General features: G+C 37.9%; 1 protein-coding gene across 3 annotated transcripts in view; it reads left to right on the top strand.

Moving 5' to 3' along the window:
* Positions 1–1,296: 1,296 nt before the first annotated feature.
* tox (thymocyte selection-associated high mobility group box) overlaps positions 1,297–16,326 on the top strand; it is a 56,035-nt gene continuing 41,005 nt past the window's right edge. For all 3 annotated transcript variants that reach the window (XM_058758340.1, XM_058758331.1, XM_058758320.1), the window contains exon 1: positions 1,297–1,748. In XM_058758340.1, the coding sequence (XP_058614323.1) occupies positions 1,650–1,748 (99 nt within the window). In that variant the 5' untranslated portion in view covers positions 1,297–1,649. The remainder of the gene's footprint in view (positions 1,749–16,326) is intronic.

The following is a 16,326-nucleotide window of genomic DNA, read 5'->3' as shown; positions in this document are numbered from 1 at the left end:
AATCCAGAATAGCTCAAGCCCATCTTATGTCTGTGCACAGAGCTGCTTAATAGACTGTGTGCTGAGGTCTGGAGCAAGTAGTGAAGCCTGTCAGCTCTCTATTTTAATTCTGTAAAAGCTGCTTTGGTTGTAGCTGCTAAGAAATGACGAGGTTCATTTTCATTGATTATACATTTCTTAAGCATTTGAGATGTTGCTTCTGGTACAATGGAACAAATGATTTCAGAAGCTATTATTGATAGTCTCTGTTTTGGAAGGCAGTTGCCCTATATTTATACATTAAAAAATAAAAATGAATAAATAAGTAATAATAAAAAACATTTATAACATCTCTGAATGTTTTGATTGGTTATTAATCAACTGTCTTATTCATATCAAAACAAAGCAATGTAAATAAAAACTTCCCAATCCTATGAGAAAATAGATTCCTCGACAAGCAGAGTAAATATCATATTTATGGTCAGTGTTGGGTAGAATACTTCTGGCTATACTGAATACAAATTAGAATTAAAAATGAAATCACTATCCTAATCTTTAAGAATACACTTTTCAAAACATATGCCATCAAATATTTTCCTTGTGAGTGGTGCAGAGTGGAGGAGCAGCAAATGGGGAGGGAGAAATGAAAAACCAGGAGTGGAAGTTTATGATGGTATGGAGGGCTCAACTGCAACATATTCCTTTCATAAAGGTTAATATCTTAAACACTTCCAGTTTACAGTTTTCTTTATTTAGGATTGCCACAGCTGTAAACCAGTGGTTTTTAGACTACCTTTTGACTCTCTTCATAGTGTTGTTACATTAAAACAATTAACTGTGATTAATTTGATGATTCCATAACTTTTATGAACTGCATGTTCTTAAATGAAAACAAATTGAAAATATGATGCCAGTTTACAAGCTTTACTTCTTGATTTTTTAGCAGGTAGTTTAACTTGTAAAGTTTAACTTGTAAACTGAATGTGAGGTTAATCAATATTAAAAGATTGTTTTAAATAATTGAGTTCATCTTGGGGAAGTTTGAGGCCACCTAATGGACCCAGTCCTACAGGTTTGAACCACTGCTGTAGACTCTCGCTTATCATTACACTTTGATACATTCTAAAGACACTTCTGTCAGAAATATGTTCGCACTGAAGAGCGATACTGGCGCAGCTAAACGGAATCTTCCGTCACCATATGTTTAGACAGTATCATACGCAAAGTGATGCAAATCCTGAAGCAGGAGCGCACATCGCAGCGCCCCCTGTGGCCGCTCAACGTTAGCGCCGCGTGTCTCGCGACTCTTTTGTGTGTGAACATTGGCAAAGCGCTCGTTTCTCTCCATAGAGCAGTTACACTGAGCCACAGCTGCACCAAGAAGATACACATCTCTACTCACAGCAGTCAACACAGACTCACCAGATGCTCTTGTTCTCTCCAAACCTGAGCGCTTGTTTCCGCGGTATCTCTCTATTGTAAGACGACTGAGGTAGAGGTTCATATAAAAGTTTTTGCGAAAACCGCGGAACGGATGCGAGGCGCAATAGAGAGCCTCTCTCAGTCTTCACTTTGCACCTCTTCTCTTATTTGCGTTGCGATTTCTGAGTAAGCGAGGAACACGCTTTCTAGTGGAAAGGCAATAGGGGCCGGTTGATGTTTTTACTGAAATGGACGTGAGATTTTATCCACAACCTCCACCACCATCAGCAACAGATCCTTCCCGACTGGGACAGTCACACTATTCGGACTCTCCGTATTGCAATAAGGTAAAGCTTCATTTTATGATGCATGATCTTTTATGATGTGGATCTTCATGAACGTGTTTTGTTTGAGTTTCACCTGGCTGAACTTGAATAAAGACTGTTGAGGACTTGTCCAAAGTTTGCACTTCTCTCGACTGTCACAGAGAGTCGGAGAAAGTCGGAGCGATTGAGCGCGATACCACAAATGTATTCAAACCGGGTGACTTTGTTTATTATCTGTTTATTTTTTCCTCACTATAAATGTTTATGTGTTTTACTCTCAAACGAGCACATCAGCGTTTTCACGTGCCTTTTACGTCGCGAACTTAAAAACGCTGTTTCGGGTTGCCATAGAAACCGCGCGCAGATTGTAAATAATATGCAAATTATAATAAAACGCACTATCTAAGTTGGTAACAAAAAGTAGCGCGCTCTTACTTAAATACACCTGCTCTTCATCACAGCCCCAAACTCATGGACATCAACAAACTGTCCTTTAAACAACATGCGCAAACAACAAATAGTGTGTGTAGTGTGTATGTTCATTAATGCGGTTTACATCATATTTATGTTTTATACTTTATACCAACGGCATAAATTTATCCTCCAAGTCCCTGAGGAACAACAGAGATATGTGGGGTTTGTATTCCTCTATTTCTCCTAATGATGGTGCTGTTACTGTGTGTGTGCAGTGCATGTGCGCAGGATAAAGAGAGATGGGGAAGAGAGAGGGAGTGTGTGTATATGTGTGTGTGTGTGTGTGCGTGCATGAGGAGGGGGTAGGGTTACTGTGGGGTGATATAGTGGGGGTTGGGGTTGTATTATTCCTTTCAATGCTTCTTGATTCACTGCCATAGGTCTCATATCCATGTCTAAGTGCAGTCACATACACAGTGAAATGTTTTATGGATGAATCGCATTTTTAGTGACAGACCAAAAAAAAAAATCCTTGAAAGCACAATTTCATTGCATTGTTTCAGTGATTCATTTGTTAGATGTAATTTTGATGTGCAGCAGTAAATTGTTAATATCTTTGCTGAGTTTATAAAACCAGAGAGGAGAGAAAAGAGGTTGGCGGGGGTAGGGAGGAAAGAAAGAGGGAGGGAAGGAGGGGAAGGGCTTTCAGATATAATCTATATAGTGTAATTTTACTGCAGAGGCAAGTCAGCCTATATCAACTCCACTCGAGATTTTTCATCTTAGCAATTCAGAAAGAGAGGGAGGAGGGGAGCTGGAGTTGGAGGAGTGAGAAAGAGAAAAAGAGAGAGATGGGGGGTTGTGGTGGGGGTACACAGCAGAGCAAACAAGTGAGATTGTGACAGTGGTGTGTGGTATCTACAGAACAAATAGACAGAAATTGATGGTATGTGGCTAAACGGGGGTCACGCTGCCAGTGGGACTGATTCAGTCTGTGCACAAAGCCCCCCATCTGATTACCTTCCTCCCTACCTGCTCTCCTCAGATCCCAGAAGACTTTCTGTTTGATGTGGACAGATAGATATAAAAACAAGCACTGTATCTTTATTCATACGCTATGGATTTTAGTTCCGAGCCTCAGAGACATGTGCTGGTTTAAAAGCGTTCAGTTGCAGTGCACTTTGTTGTGGATTTTCTGCAGTTCAGCAAAACGTGTAAATGCAGGAAAGTCTGTGTTTGTCTAGCACGATGCTTTTTGTGCCGTGAAAGGTACACGTTTCGAGTCTGAAGTTATTGCTGCGAGGAGAAAAAAACGGAGCAACTTTGAACACACTAATGCTCCACACTTCCTGCGCCATACAGTTTGGTTCTTATCGCCCTGTGCTTATCGTTCTACCTCCTCTGGTATTTTTGTCACAAGACACTGTGTCGGTTTGCTAAGAAAGTGTTTGGCAAGCAAATAAATGCAAAAGCAATTAAATTTGAATTTGAAGACCCCGTAGAGGACTCTTTGAATCCAAATCTGCACCTCAGATGTGTGCTTTAATACACGAGCGCTGCTGTTAAGGAAGTCAAGAGTGGTCTTGAGGGGTACTCTAGAGAGAGAGAGAGTGTGGCATCATGGGTAGGATTGGATTACAGTCTGTTTGGGATTATGAAAACCGGCAAAGTTGCAGCCCCTGACCATTAATGGCCAACAAAACTACTCTGCTGAAGCCGACCTATATCAAAGTCAATGATTTATTTCATGCCTAATGACTTTCAGCTGGTGCTCAAGTCCCTGCTTTAATGGAGTTTGCAGGCTCGAAGTTATTACAGCCAATGAGATAATGCAAGCAAGCTGTTAACACTACGCATGACTCATTGTCTTGTAAGTTCGTCGTTGATGTGGTTTTAAGGAATGGTGAGAGCTTGTATGTTCCCAGATTTCACAGGTTTTGCTTGTTTACAGTCTACAGTCTTGTGCACTGTCAAGTCTTTAGGATAGCAGAAGTCTGATCTAACTAATTGGGTTTAGTACCTACAAGGTTTGAATGATGTTTACAGTGTAGAAAACGGTTGTAAATGAAATACATTCTACAAAAAAATACTATTTCAGTTTTATTACTTTAAATGTTTAGTTTAGTTCATTGTTAGCTGACATTTCTTTTTTCAAAGTAAAAATTCTACTTTTTTGTTTCAGTGTATGAATGAATTTGGCTGATGCAAGAGAATCGAATTGCCTATGCATTTAAAGTAACAGCAAATAATAGAGTTGGTGAGCAGAACAGGCCTATGAATTTTTATTGATGTACATTTTTATACCCAGCGAACATATGACTTTAGTTTTTACATCGAGTCTCAAGACAGTCGTCAGTGGAAAGCCTGCAAAATTAAATTCAGGCTCTTTTGATTACAATTATAGGCAAGAGTCTCCTGAATCTTCTGTCTGTTTTGATGTCTTTGTAAAAATGTTAGTACATGCCTGCTCTTAAGGAGATTACATTAAAAACGGATGAGAAATTAGATATCTCAAATATGTATTGCTGTCATGGGCCATGCTCTGTAATATAAAGTCTGCTGTGTGTGTGTCTTAGCCACAGGCATTTTCAATTAAGTAGAAATTACTGAGATCTTTGGTGGTCCTGGATGTCAGAGGGTCCCAGGATGTCGACCCTGACATAATACGCTGTCTTTTGTGTTTGTTAGTCAAGAGCAGTACTCAAACCCCACTCTAAAACTGACTAACCCCCCCCCCCCAAAGTCCTTCTACAACTCCAGCTGCAATGATCATTACACGCATGTGCATTTTAAACAAAGGAGCTAACGGACTTATCATCTGAGCACTGAAAGTAGAAGCTGATTTGACTCAGAGAGAAGGAGAGAGGAGCTTGCACTGGTAATCTCTGTTTACCAGGTCACTGCTTCTCAGAAAGAGTGATGTGATGACAGGGTGAGACTGAGTGGGCATTTCATCCGTGCCCCCCTCCAGCCTCAGCCTTTAGAGCACTGATCAAACCACACTCCTAAATGTGAGAGGAAATCAATGCGTGCAGCAGTCTGTTTGTATTTGATGTTGTATCGTTCATGGGATGTCATAATGGTAAGTGGTTTGGTGCACAAAAATCTGAAATTATAGTCCATATATAGTATATAGTCCACGAATCATGTTACCAGGATGGTATTTGTGTGAATGTCACTGTGCACTTTCTATATAGTAGTATTAAGCTACTTAAGCTTGTGGAAAAAGCTTGTGATAAAATTTGGTTGTCAGTATATTATAAAGGTATAAAACAGATTTTAAATACCAAACTAGGTCGGTATGAACTTTATATGAGTTAATTAAATACACAGTTTTTACTGTTACCTGGAAACCACAGCTGCCTTTTTTCAACTTTAAAATGTACAGATTTTTAACCATTAGAAACAGAACTATTAGATATGTTTGGTAAACTGTCATAAAATTAACTTAGCATGCAAAGTAGCTTTAAACACATCAAACTCTGTATTCCCCCATTAAATGTCTTAAATTAATTTATCTTTATTTATTTATTTGTTTCTTCTTTTAAATATTTCATTTTCATTGCTTTATTGCTATATCACACAAAATAGATTTTAGACCTAAATCGTCTTAATGCGATTTGAAAAATCACAAACATCATTCAAAATTCATATTACATGAATAAAGTAAAATGTTCATACAATATTTAATTTGATTTAAAATTTAATTTTCTGAAAGTTAAGCGCATCCTTTCACTGATCATTTGTTGAAAAAAACCTTATAGTTTCAGATGCAGTTTATGAAAGTGCCATGTATTGTTATGAAATATACAATTTTAAAACATGAAAGCCAAAAACTGTATTCCTGGTTTGTGTTTTGCGGAATTATATGCGTTATTAAAAGTTATGTGGGATGTCACCCTAGACAGGTGTTAAGTGTAGCGTTTAGGGCTTTAATACCTTCATGTTTGAATAGTTTTTAAACATACTGTAACTCCCAAAATGGCTTGCTCTCCCGCTTTAAACAGAGATGTCCTTCCACTGACGGATATCTGGGAGTTTTTCCTATGTCAACAGCATATGTCAACATTACACCAGCCGGCCACACATGGGTGGATTGTCATAAATGTGAAATGTTGACATAGGCTGTGATCTTTGCTCATGTTGTGCCTAGGTCAAGCTCCAAGCACAACAGCACAAAGAAGTGCTGCACATGATGTGGTATTGTTTTCCTCATACCAGCCACACTTGGCAGATATCTTTGCAAAAGATTGACATTTTTTAATGTGTATGTTAAGTCTGAACATTTAATATTTCTAGTAGCTTCTTACTGTTATCTTGGCAGCAGGTGCTAAACCAGTTGTCAGTTAATAAACTAAAATGTACACTTGCTGAAAGAAAAAATGAACACAGCAAGATCCAATTATTGTCTCGTCTCCACAATATCCATATATTCTCATTTATGGTCAACTTAATTGCATCCAAATTTGGTTTTGCTGGTAACAAAAGCCATTACTGTTTGAGTTCCTGTTCAGTGGCTAGCTGGCACGGTTCACTGGCTACTGTCAAAAAGGATTTGCTTCTGATTGACAGCCTCACTGGAATGTGAATAGAGTTTTTAATTGCATATCATGTGTGCATATCTAAAGAGACAGGCTCTGTGGCTCAGGCTACTGTTCATTACCACTCTACAGGTCAACGTACAACTCAACTACACAATCATAAACACAAACACACATTCATTATATAAGACCATTTTACATGTGGGCTGTTTCATCTCACTTCCTTCCATTATGTGGTAGAAAATCAGCTCGGTTTGTTTGCTTTGACTTTATGGACATGTCCACGTATAATTTTCCCGTATGTGGATATTAAATACATAATACACTGTCCAAACACTCACACAGGAACTGTAGCACAGCACCAATTTATTTGCACACCATAAATGATGCTGTCTATCAGTGACTCTCTATCGTTCTTTATCACAAAACGCCACATTTCTTTTGGCATCCAATACCTGGATACCAGACGTGACTGATCCTGCTCCTTAAAAAAAAAAAATTTAAATAACACCATAAAAGTATCATTAATGCAGTCATATGACTTCTATGCGATATTCACAGTCATTTGATAGCTTTGTGAGGAACAGACTAAAAGTGAAGTTGAAACATTCGTTCCTCTTCATTCTGCATATTCAAATCAGTGTGTCACATTTGGTTATGAATTTAACCAGGTTTCCAATAAACGGGTTACATTTATATTCAAAGAAACTATTGCTGGACTGAGGATTTTCCACTGGATTTTCACTGTTACTGTTAATGCTGCGTGATCCAGTAGCCTAATTCAGGGTTTTGGATGCACATGGGGCCTCAAGGGATGCAAGGTGGTCCACAGAAAATTTCAGAGAAAAAATAAATAAATAAAAAGGATCAGTATTTATTGTAAGAGTGCTATACAAAGAATTAGTAAATTTGTGTTAAACACATTTAAATTTTTATTTTTGTGGCATATTTTAAGAATTCCTTTTGCTTTTAGTACAATGACAAATTAAACTATATCGCATAACTAATATCGCATTTCAAACTACATCAAATATATAGCTGCCTATGGGGTTCCAAAACAAAACCTGGGGTCTTTGGCATTAAAAAAAAAACCCTGGTTGATTTGTTTGTTTGTTTATCTTGCAGGATTCTTTCTTACACATTACTTTTTCTTATTTAATGTAGTTGCAGGCTTGTGTAGCCCTCATCAGTTCACCACAGTGAGGTGCACAGTGAATAAAAGAGCACTGGCACTGGATCGTTACTCTGTATCTGGAAAGAAAAAGTATAATCAGCACACCTCTAGTCCAGAATGATTGCCGGTCATGATCTCCAAGCCCACAGAAGTGTTGTTAATTACGCTGGAAGAATGATTATTGTTGTCACTGCTCGTTCCACAGACCCAGAGGGCCAAACCTGCAAAACAGATTTGAGGAAAATAATGTGGTATCTGCAATCAGCCTAGGTAGTTTGGGAAATCTATCAGTGATGCATTTAAATGCGAAAAGATCTGCATAAGTGGAGTATGTTGTAAAGAAGCTAAAAGAGCTTGCTGTGGTCAGTGAGAAGAGACCTGTGCTGAAGTGCCAAGGCGTCACTTTGTGTGTGGGCATAAAAAGAGGGAATTTTGCTTGCTTGGTATGTTCCATTTTTGTCTTTGTCACTGTGGAAAATGCAAGGCCGTAAACACGAGCATTCCTGTGAGAAAGACAGCGTTCAGTTGCATTTTACGGCCTTGAATTTTAGTGACATGTTTACGTCGTCTGTGTCTGTGTTTACGATGCTGGTCGTCAGTCCCAGTACAGCCCTCTCCAATCTTTGAGTCTGCCTCGCGTGTAATTCAAACAAATGTGACATAGCGTTGCAGCCATGTTTGTTACAGAATAAGATTATTTTCTCAATATAATTAGCTTCCTTCTCTGCTAGCATATCAGCCAGTGCAGTCTGATGCAGAAAATGCCAAAAGATCAACTCATTAAGTAGCTGAACATAATGATCATAAAATCTGGACATGTGTTCGCTTTATTTTGGCTGGGGGAATGGGTTTTTTTTTTCCGGGGCCGCCATGCGCGTCGAGAAAACTCTGGCACAAATCTGTGATTGCGATTCATTGGAGGCATCTCATTTTTTGGGTCTGCTTTGCCCAATGACAGTCTACATATGAATAGCTGATTAGGCTCCCAGTTTGAGGAAACATCCAAACAGATGGCTCTGTGAAAACCAATCCAGAATAGCTTAATTGTTTGGTTTAATCTCACTATGAAACATATTGCAATCATTTTCACATAAAGGCTTTTTTTTTTTTCGCAGAATGTAATGAAAGTTATGGTGCGGATCCAGGATTTTTTGAGCAGCCTGAAAATATCCCAAACATCCTCTTTTGCCATCGGTCTAATTGCTAATATCTTCAAAGGACTCTCACCATAATAATTCATTTTCCGTTGTTTGTAGTTTTTGAGTGCGCTTGTCATCAACACACAAGGCGCGTAATTCACCGCTTATTTAATTCACAAAGTTTTCCGTTTTAATTTTACGGCATGTGCGTGCTTTCAATGAGTCCGGCATCTGTTAAACACACATTTGTGTGTTTGTTTGCATTCTTGATGTGTTATTCTGACCACAATAATAGTGCCAGCCTCTCCATTGTGTGGTGTTGTTGCGTGGAGGGACTTCACGCACATGGCAGCTTTGTGAAGGAGCACACCCTGGCCTTTGTGGGCCCATCTGTAGGTGAACTAATGGCCTGTTGCGTTTCCCCTCATTCAGTTCAGTCTTTGGTGTTTAAGTGGCACCTGTCAGCCTTTTGATGCCTGGTCCTCTGTTCTCCTGCGATCAGGAAGGACACGTTGCGAGTTCCTGATCGCTGTCCTGTGACAAGTGTGAGATCATGTTTCAGCGGCACTAGAACAGGTGGGCCCCACACCTTTCTCCTCTGGAACATAATCATCAAAATGGACTCCACACTCAGGCTTATCATTAGCTGTAATCAAAACCTATAAGCGCAAAAAGTAGGGTGGTGTGCAAAACATCAATACTGCACTAATCGTGATGGGAGCATTCTGATGCCTTGGTTTATGTTATTAAACAGCATTGATGAACACAACCGTTCATATATATATATATATATATATATATATATATATATATATATATATATATAGGAAGATACTAATACTTTTGTTTAACAGGGATGAAACTGTTCTTCTGAACTTTCTATTCATCAAAGAATCCTGGAGATAATGTCATGTATTCCACAAAAACATTAAGCAGCATAACTGTTTTCTACATTGATAATAATAAGAAATGTTTCTTGCAAATCAGCATAATAGAATGATTTCTAATGGATCATGTGACACTAAAGACTATACTAAGACTATAAGACTAAAGACAAATAATTCAATTGTTTTATTTTCACTGTATTTTTTTGATCAAATAAATGCCGCCTTAGAGACTCCATTCAAAAACACAAAAATATCTTACCAACCCCAAACATTTTTAATGGTAATGTGTCTAATAGGAACATTTTGAAACCAATTCATAACAAATATGCAGTCTTTCATTTTCTTACTATAATGTGAAGTATATTGTTTTGTAAATTAGAATCAGCTGTGAAAGAATTTTAACAGTGCTTTAACAGAATTTTTCAAATTGAAAACATTCTTCATTGAATTGAGAATGGCTTTTAAATTCAGTTCAATTCTGTAATTAACTAACCTTTTAATTAATTAACTAAACGAGCAAGATTTGTCAAGACATGCTTTGATTATTGGCTTTGATGATAGATAGATCCCTTTTCCTGCTTAGGACTTTTCCTAAAAAGTCGGCTTTATGGCTTTACGTGTATAGTGTACTTGAAAGTCTTTTAGATGTTTCCTCTACATGCAAAATTTAAGAGCAAGGGAAAAAAAGATGTTTTCAACAAACATCCTTTTTATTTTTTATTTTTTGTCCTCACTGTGAGCAGCTGTGTTTGAGGTCAAAATCGACTCAAAATAACAGACTAAAAGTTATAATTGCACGCTTGACTTTCAGAGAAACTCCCCTCAGTGCTTGTTCATGGTCTGGTGAAAAGCTTTGAAGCAAGTCATTTACCCAAGTTATTATTTGAGGGGTTGAGGCTGATCGATGTTCCATATTTTGGGTGTTTACACATTCAGGCTTTTAGAGGACACACTCAGCCAGCTCAGCTCGACTCATGAGCCTAAAATTAGGCATGAAAATATGCGTTACTCTGACTGCAGCGCACAAGAGAGCAATTAATTTTAGCGCGGCAAGTGTGTATGCCGTTCATAAGCAAAAGAGAAGGTAATTCAAAGAGACTTAAACCTTATCAGGACAGCTACAAGTGAAATGGAAATGAAAGGCGGTGGACAGAGAAAACAAGGAGCTCATTTCAACAGGAAACCAGCAGAAAGTCATACTCAATTTTGTTTTGTATTAGTCATACCTTCTTCGCGGTTTCCCGCTGAAAGGATAGAAAATGGAGTCAAAAATGGTTCCAAACCCATTTGTTTTATAGAAACACTTTGAAAAGTTTTGCGGTTGGAGCTTAGCATTAGATTAGTTGGGATATGAGACTGTCTGCCTTTAAAACTGCCTTTCATCCACTACCATTATTTTAAACACTAAACATTAAAATGTGAGCTTTAAAGTCATTTAAAACATTCATTTCCGCATAGCTTTCAATTGAAACAGCATCTTGCGGTCCTGATTTAGTAAAATATGATTCTCACTGCGCAAGAACGAAAGGCGCAGTATATTAAAATCTGTCCGGAAGGGCAAGTTTTCTAGCCTATTCTGGATAAGAGTGCAAATGAGTCTGTCATCACAAATATTACACCTAATCTATAAAACAATTCATGAATTTTCGAAGCCCCTGGGCATTCGGTTTCATGCCTTCCCTGTTTGTGTAAATGCAAATCAGTATTACACAGGTGTTATGTGTGTTTTAAAAGATGGAAATAGTTCCTTTGTCATTTTAATAACGAGATTTTTTTTTTCAACCTTGCAATTCGAACGGTTGAGGCTTATAACTCGAACCACAAAATCATCCGTTTCAGTACTGCTGAGTCTGATAGCGTTGGACACTCTGTGTTTTTGCTCTCTGCAAACAAGGCCCTGAAGAGAGAGAGATAAAGAGAGAGTGAGAGAGATACGCACACACACACATACACACACACACATTCAAATATATGACCCCAGTGTAAATGAGGAACAGCTGCACCATTGTAATTAAACATGGGCAAAGAAAACTACACAAACAAATGAACCTCACAGCCGTAGGTCCTGAGGCACATTAAGGGGGGAGAGAGAGAGAGAGGAAGAGAGAGAGAGAGAGTCACAAAGCTTCCTACAGGTGGTTAAAACACAAAATTGCTTCTTGGAAGACAAATGAAGTTCCCTTTAAATTTGTCAGATAGGAAGTTAATGCTTTTAGTGCTGTTAACGGAGATCAGGCAACCATACTCGCATTTGACACGTTTCACTGGATGGAAACTCTTGGTGCTCAGCTGTAGTGAGATTAAGCCAAATACTATTTTAAAACATTATCACACTAATATGATGTTTTAATGAACATTATACAAGAAAAATAGCAATAAAATCATTTACACTTAGTTGTAAATTGTGTTGTTTGTAGTTTACTGATTATTATATAAAGGAGATTAAAGAGATAGGTTTCCAAAAAGAATATGTTTTTAATTATTTTCTCATATTGTTCCAAACACGTACAATGTTTTTTTTTTTTTCCAGTGGAAATTTTCCAGTTCACCACATCTGTCAAGTTTCACAAAGGGGAAAAAAACATAATAAAAGCACCGTAAAAGTAATTTTTATGACTTGTTTGATATATGTGTCTTTTGAACCCATACACTAAATTTATGTCAGAAACAGACCAGAATCAAAGTTATATAGCACATATCATATGGACTAGTTTTATGAAAGTCAATTGTTTTTTTGTTTGACTGAAAAAATGTCAGTTTGAAACAACATGAGGAGGGGAAAACAATGACAGGATTTTGATTTCCTTTTTTGGTGAACTGTAAGTATCTATTGTACTTGACAGATGAAAGTGCTCTCATGAAATTAGTTTTGCCTTCATTATGGTTGTGATTGTAATGCAGCAAGTATGAATATCATATCATCAAGGTATTTTTAGTCTATGTACCCTCATAAAGTCCATGTGTAGCATCACTCTAATTGATTAATATCATTACGCGTCATGTTTTCCTAAGGAAACTTCAAAGTAAATTTGCAGCTCAGGTTCTCCCGCAATCAATACGGTAATATGATCGAGGTATTTTTGTCCTCTTAGCAAATTTGCTGGCGACTACAGTTGGAGAGATAACTTCCAAGGCACCATTATCCAAGTATAAGAGAAGAATGAGACATAAAGGCAGGTTTTGTTCTCAGGTTTAGTCCTTAATCAATAGTTTTGTGTAAAAAAAAAAACTACAATAGTGACAAGCCGCAGTCGCACGGCTAATAGCGATGCAGGCGCTAGGCACATCTGAGGATGCCATGGAGACCCATGTGATGCTGATCAGGCTGAAACTCATTAGCCAGGCCAGATTTGTGCGAAGGTTCAGGATGCCGAAATCTTGCGCCGAACGGATCTGGTGGATGCTTGTCATGGCAACAGCGTGTATCAATAAAGCAATCTTTATTTCCTGACAGGGAACGAGACCTGCATTCTAATGGAGGGGCTGTTATTGCGTCGTAGGTATAAACGCTGCAGTCTAACTAGCTTTAGCTAACCCATACATTTGGCTGTTAATGTATCAAAGCAGACAAGCGGCTTCGATGATTGACACATAATGGGATGTTTGTGCTCGGTAGTGTCCGAACTTGTTTTTCCGTGTATGTTTTTAGCAGCGGCTCATTGGTCAGGCCGCATTAATACCTATGTGTTTTCCTAGCAGGAGAGGTAATGAACAGGAAGTGATTGTGGTCATGCGTCCAGATAAGAGAGTTTGTGTCCCAGCATCCCTGATGCTTATCACCCACCACACCAGGGCGGCAGCTGCGGAGGAAGTACATAGCGCCATAGCAACAGCCCAAGAGAGGAGAATTCATTCTGAAGCTTACAAAAAATGTCTCAGGTTCAGCTCTGCACAAAACAGGGCTGTGAAATCACTCGTTTGAAACATTTTCACTCATAGTTCTGCAGATGCTTGGTCAAAGCTTGTTGTAAAATGACTGTAAATGACTGCAGATTATATATTAAATGTGGCAAGTTAGTATAGTGAAATATGTTACTTGGCAGAAAAAATTTTTATGATTAGAAATTATAAATGTGACTCATTCTTGAGCATTGATGTCTTGTATTATATCGATGTTGCCACTGTTTCATTAAAAAAAAAATTAGTGACATATAATATACCAATATTCAGACAAGCTTAATTGACTATATGCATTTTAATAACAGTAAATAGCAACATTTGGTGTTTTTTTTAATAGAATAGCACCCAAAAATGGTATTTACATCTTTAATTAATTGAATGTATTATGTATCACTCAATTCTTATTGCTTAAGCCACTGATAATAGTGCTAGGAATGACAATAATAATCACAATAGTGATGAATATTTAATATATTATATGAATATAAATTAATGTCACTGATGTCAATTGTAATAATAATGATTTATATTCAATTTAATATATTATAAACATCAATCTATTATTACTGATTGATAACAATAATAATTTATATTCAAAAGATATATTACATTTCAATCTATGATAATAATCATCATCATCATTATTGTTATTATTATTATTTGTACTACTACTACTAATAATGACAATACTGATTAATATTTAATATATTGTATGAATATACATTATTGTTATTAATGTCAATTCTAATAATTATTTATATTAAAATATATATATTATAAATATCAATCTTTTATTATTATTATTTTTATTAGGTGGTGGTGGTAAAAACTGAAATAAAACAATAATTAGGCTGCTTTATTTCATTAGGATATATTAGTCAATCTCTACCCGTCAGCCCTGGTAAAATCACTGTAACACACTTTTTCTTTTGTGGCTTATTGCTTTATTGACACAAACACACAAACCGAATACAATAGTGCAGTGGTATGAATTCAAAGCCTGAGTCGCAGATTGAATGGAACAAATGTGGAGGGGATGCTTGGGATTTTTTTCCCTATGTATGTCCAGTGCTGATAGCGTTCCCGTTCTTTGGTGTCATGTCGCTGTAGTAGGCCGAGCAGCGCTGGCGATGTGAAGCTCTGCTGTGCTGTTGGCTGAAGCTGAGCTGAGGATGAGAACACAGTGGCCCATTGTACTGCGTTCAGATACAGAGCCTGATGTGTGAGTTCGGTCGGCTCCTGCTGGGAGCTTTTGTCAAGCGGAGTAGCCCGCTCAAGGGTGTCGCCTCTTCCCCCTAAATACGTACGTTTCTGTGGGAGATTCGGGGAGGGGCCTGTCGTAAAGAACATGGCCCTTTTGATTTGCTATCAGTGCCCACAACGAGCCGCACGTCGCCCCTCTGTCAACATGGTGTCAGGTTAAATGATGGATTAGCGGATTGATTTTCCCGGATATTCTACTTAATTGTCTTTAGTGTTTTGCAAATTAGCAGGAAAATGACTGAACACGACTCTCTTTGTGGCTTTCTGTGTTTTCACCAGATGGCAAGAGCTCTGCTATTGATTACAACTGTTAGGTGGACTTAAATTAATGTAAACAGCAGAGTTCATTAAATTTTCATTTACTAGCTCTTGCAGTTGATAAAAATAGCTGGTTAATTGTGCCCAAATGCACTGAGTTACCTTCTCCATGTCAATCAGGTGTGACGAGGGCACTTCCTAATTTAAAAGAAGGCGGATTCATATTTTAATAAGCCACCGTGCATGGCATTCAGCCATGAGGTAAGAAAAAAACGACCCAACATCTGAATTAATCGCGTTGGAGGTTAAATTCAATTTCACGTAATGGGACTTGGCACAGTTTTTTTTCCCCCGCACAATAGCTGAAATTGCAGTCCTTTCAGCTGACTGCTGGCAGCCGTCCACCCAGGTCGTCCTGGCTCCTGCTTCTTGTTGTCTCTTTTTTCCCTCCTCTGTATAAAGATATAGGCAGAAAAATGTTAATCCTTTCAGTGCGTCGCACCTGTTGACATTTTTGGGGTCTATTGGTTTTGCGATTAGCGTGATTTAGTGTAGCTTACCTCCCTGCAACAAGGACGGCCAGAGAGTTCTGGGGGGGTTTGTGTCCATTTTTCTGATGCACCAGGACAAATTCTTCGAGTCTGTTGAGAGTGATTAGATTTCTCAAGGGTCCTTGTCTCAGAAACACTACCCTACATAAATTACTCATGCTCTTCTCTCCTGGGCTCAGGGACCGGCTGTCAGCGCTGGAACACATCAGCCATTTGCCTGTTCAAATGTTGATGTGGTGAATTCAACAATAAAAAATTAGAAATATAACACATTTTAAGGTGGTAGTACTAATAATATACTGTATATATGTAATGGCCACAAACAAGATTTGGACACTTCAGTCGCAATTAAAAATGTGTAAATATGTATTTGTAAATATATATTATATATGTTCAAAAGTTAAATAATAATAAATAATACTTATATTGGATGCATTAAATTGATCAAAAGTAAATACTGTAAATGTTACAA

Source organism: Onychostoma macrolepis, chromosome 02 (assembly GCF_012432095.1).
Source record: "Onychostoma macrolepis isolate SWU-2019 chromosome 02, ASM1243209v1, whole genome shotgun sequence".
Taxonomy (NCBI): domain Eukaryota; kingdom Metazoa; phylum Chordata; class Actinopteri; order Cypriniformes; family Cyprinidae; genus Onychostoma; species Onychostoma macrolepis.
Note: the sequence above shows the minus strand (reverse complement) of the source record. Positions and strands in the feature narration are given on the sequence as shown.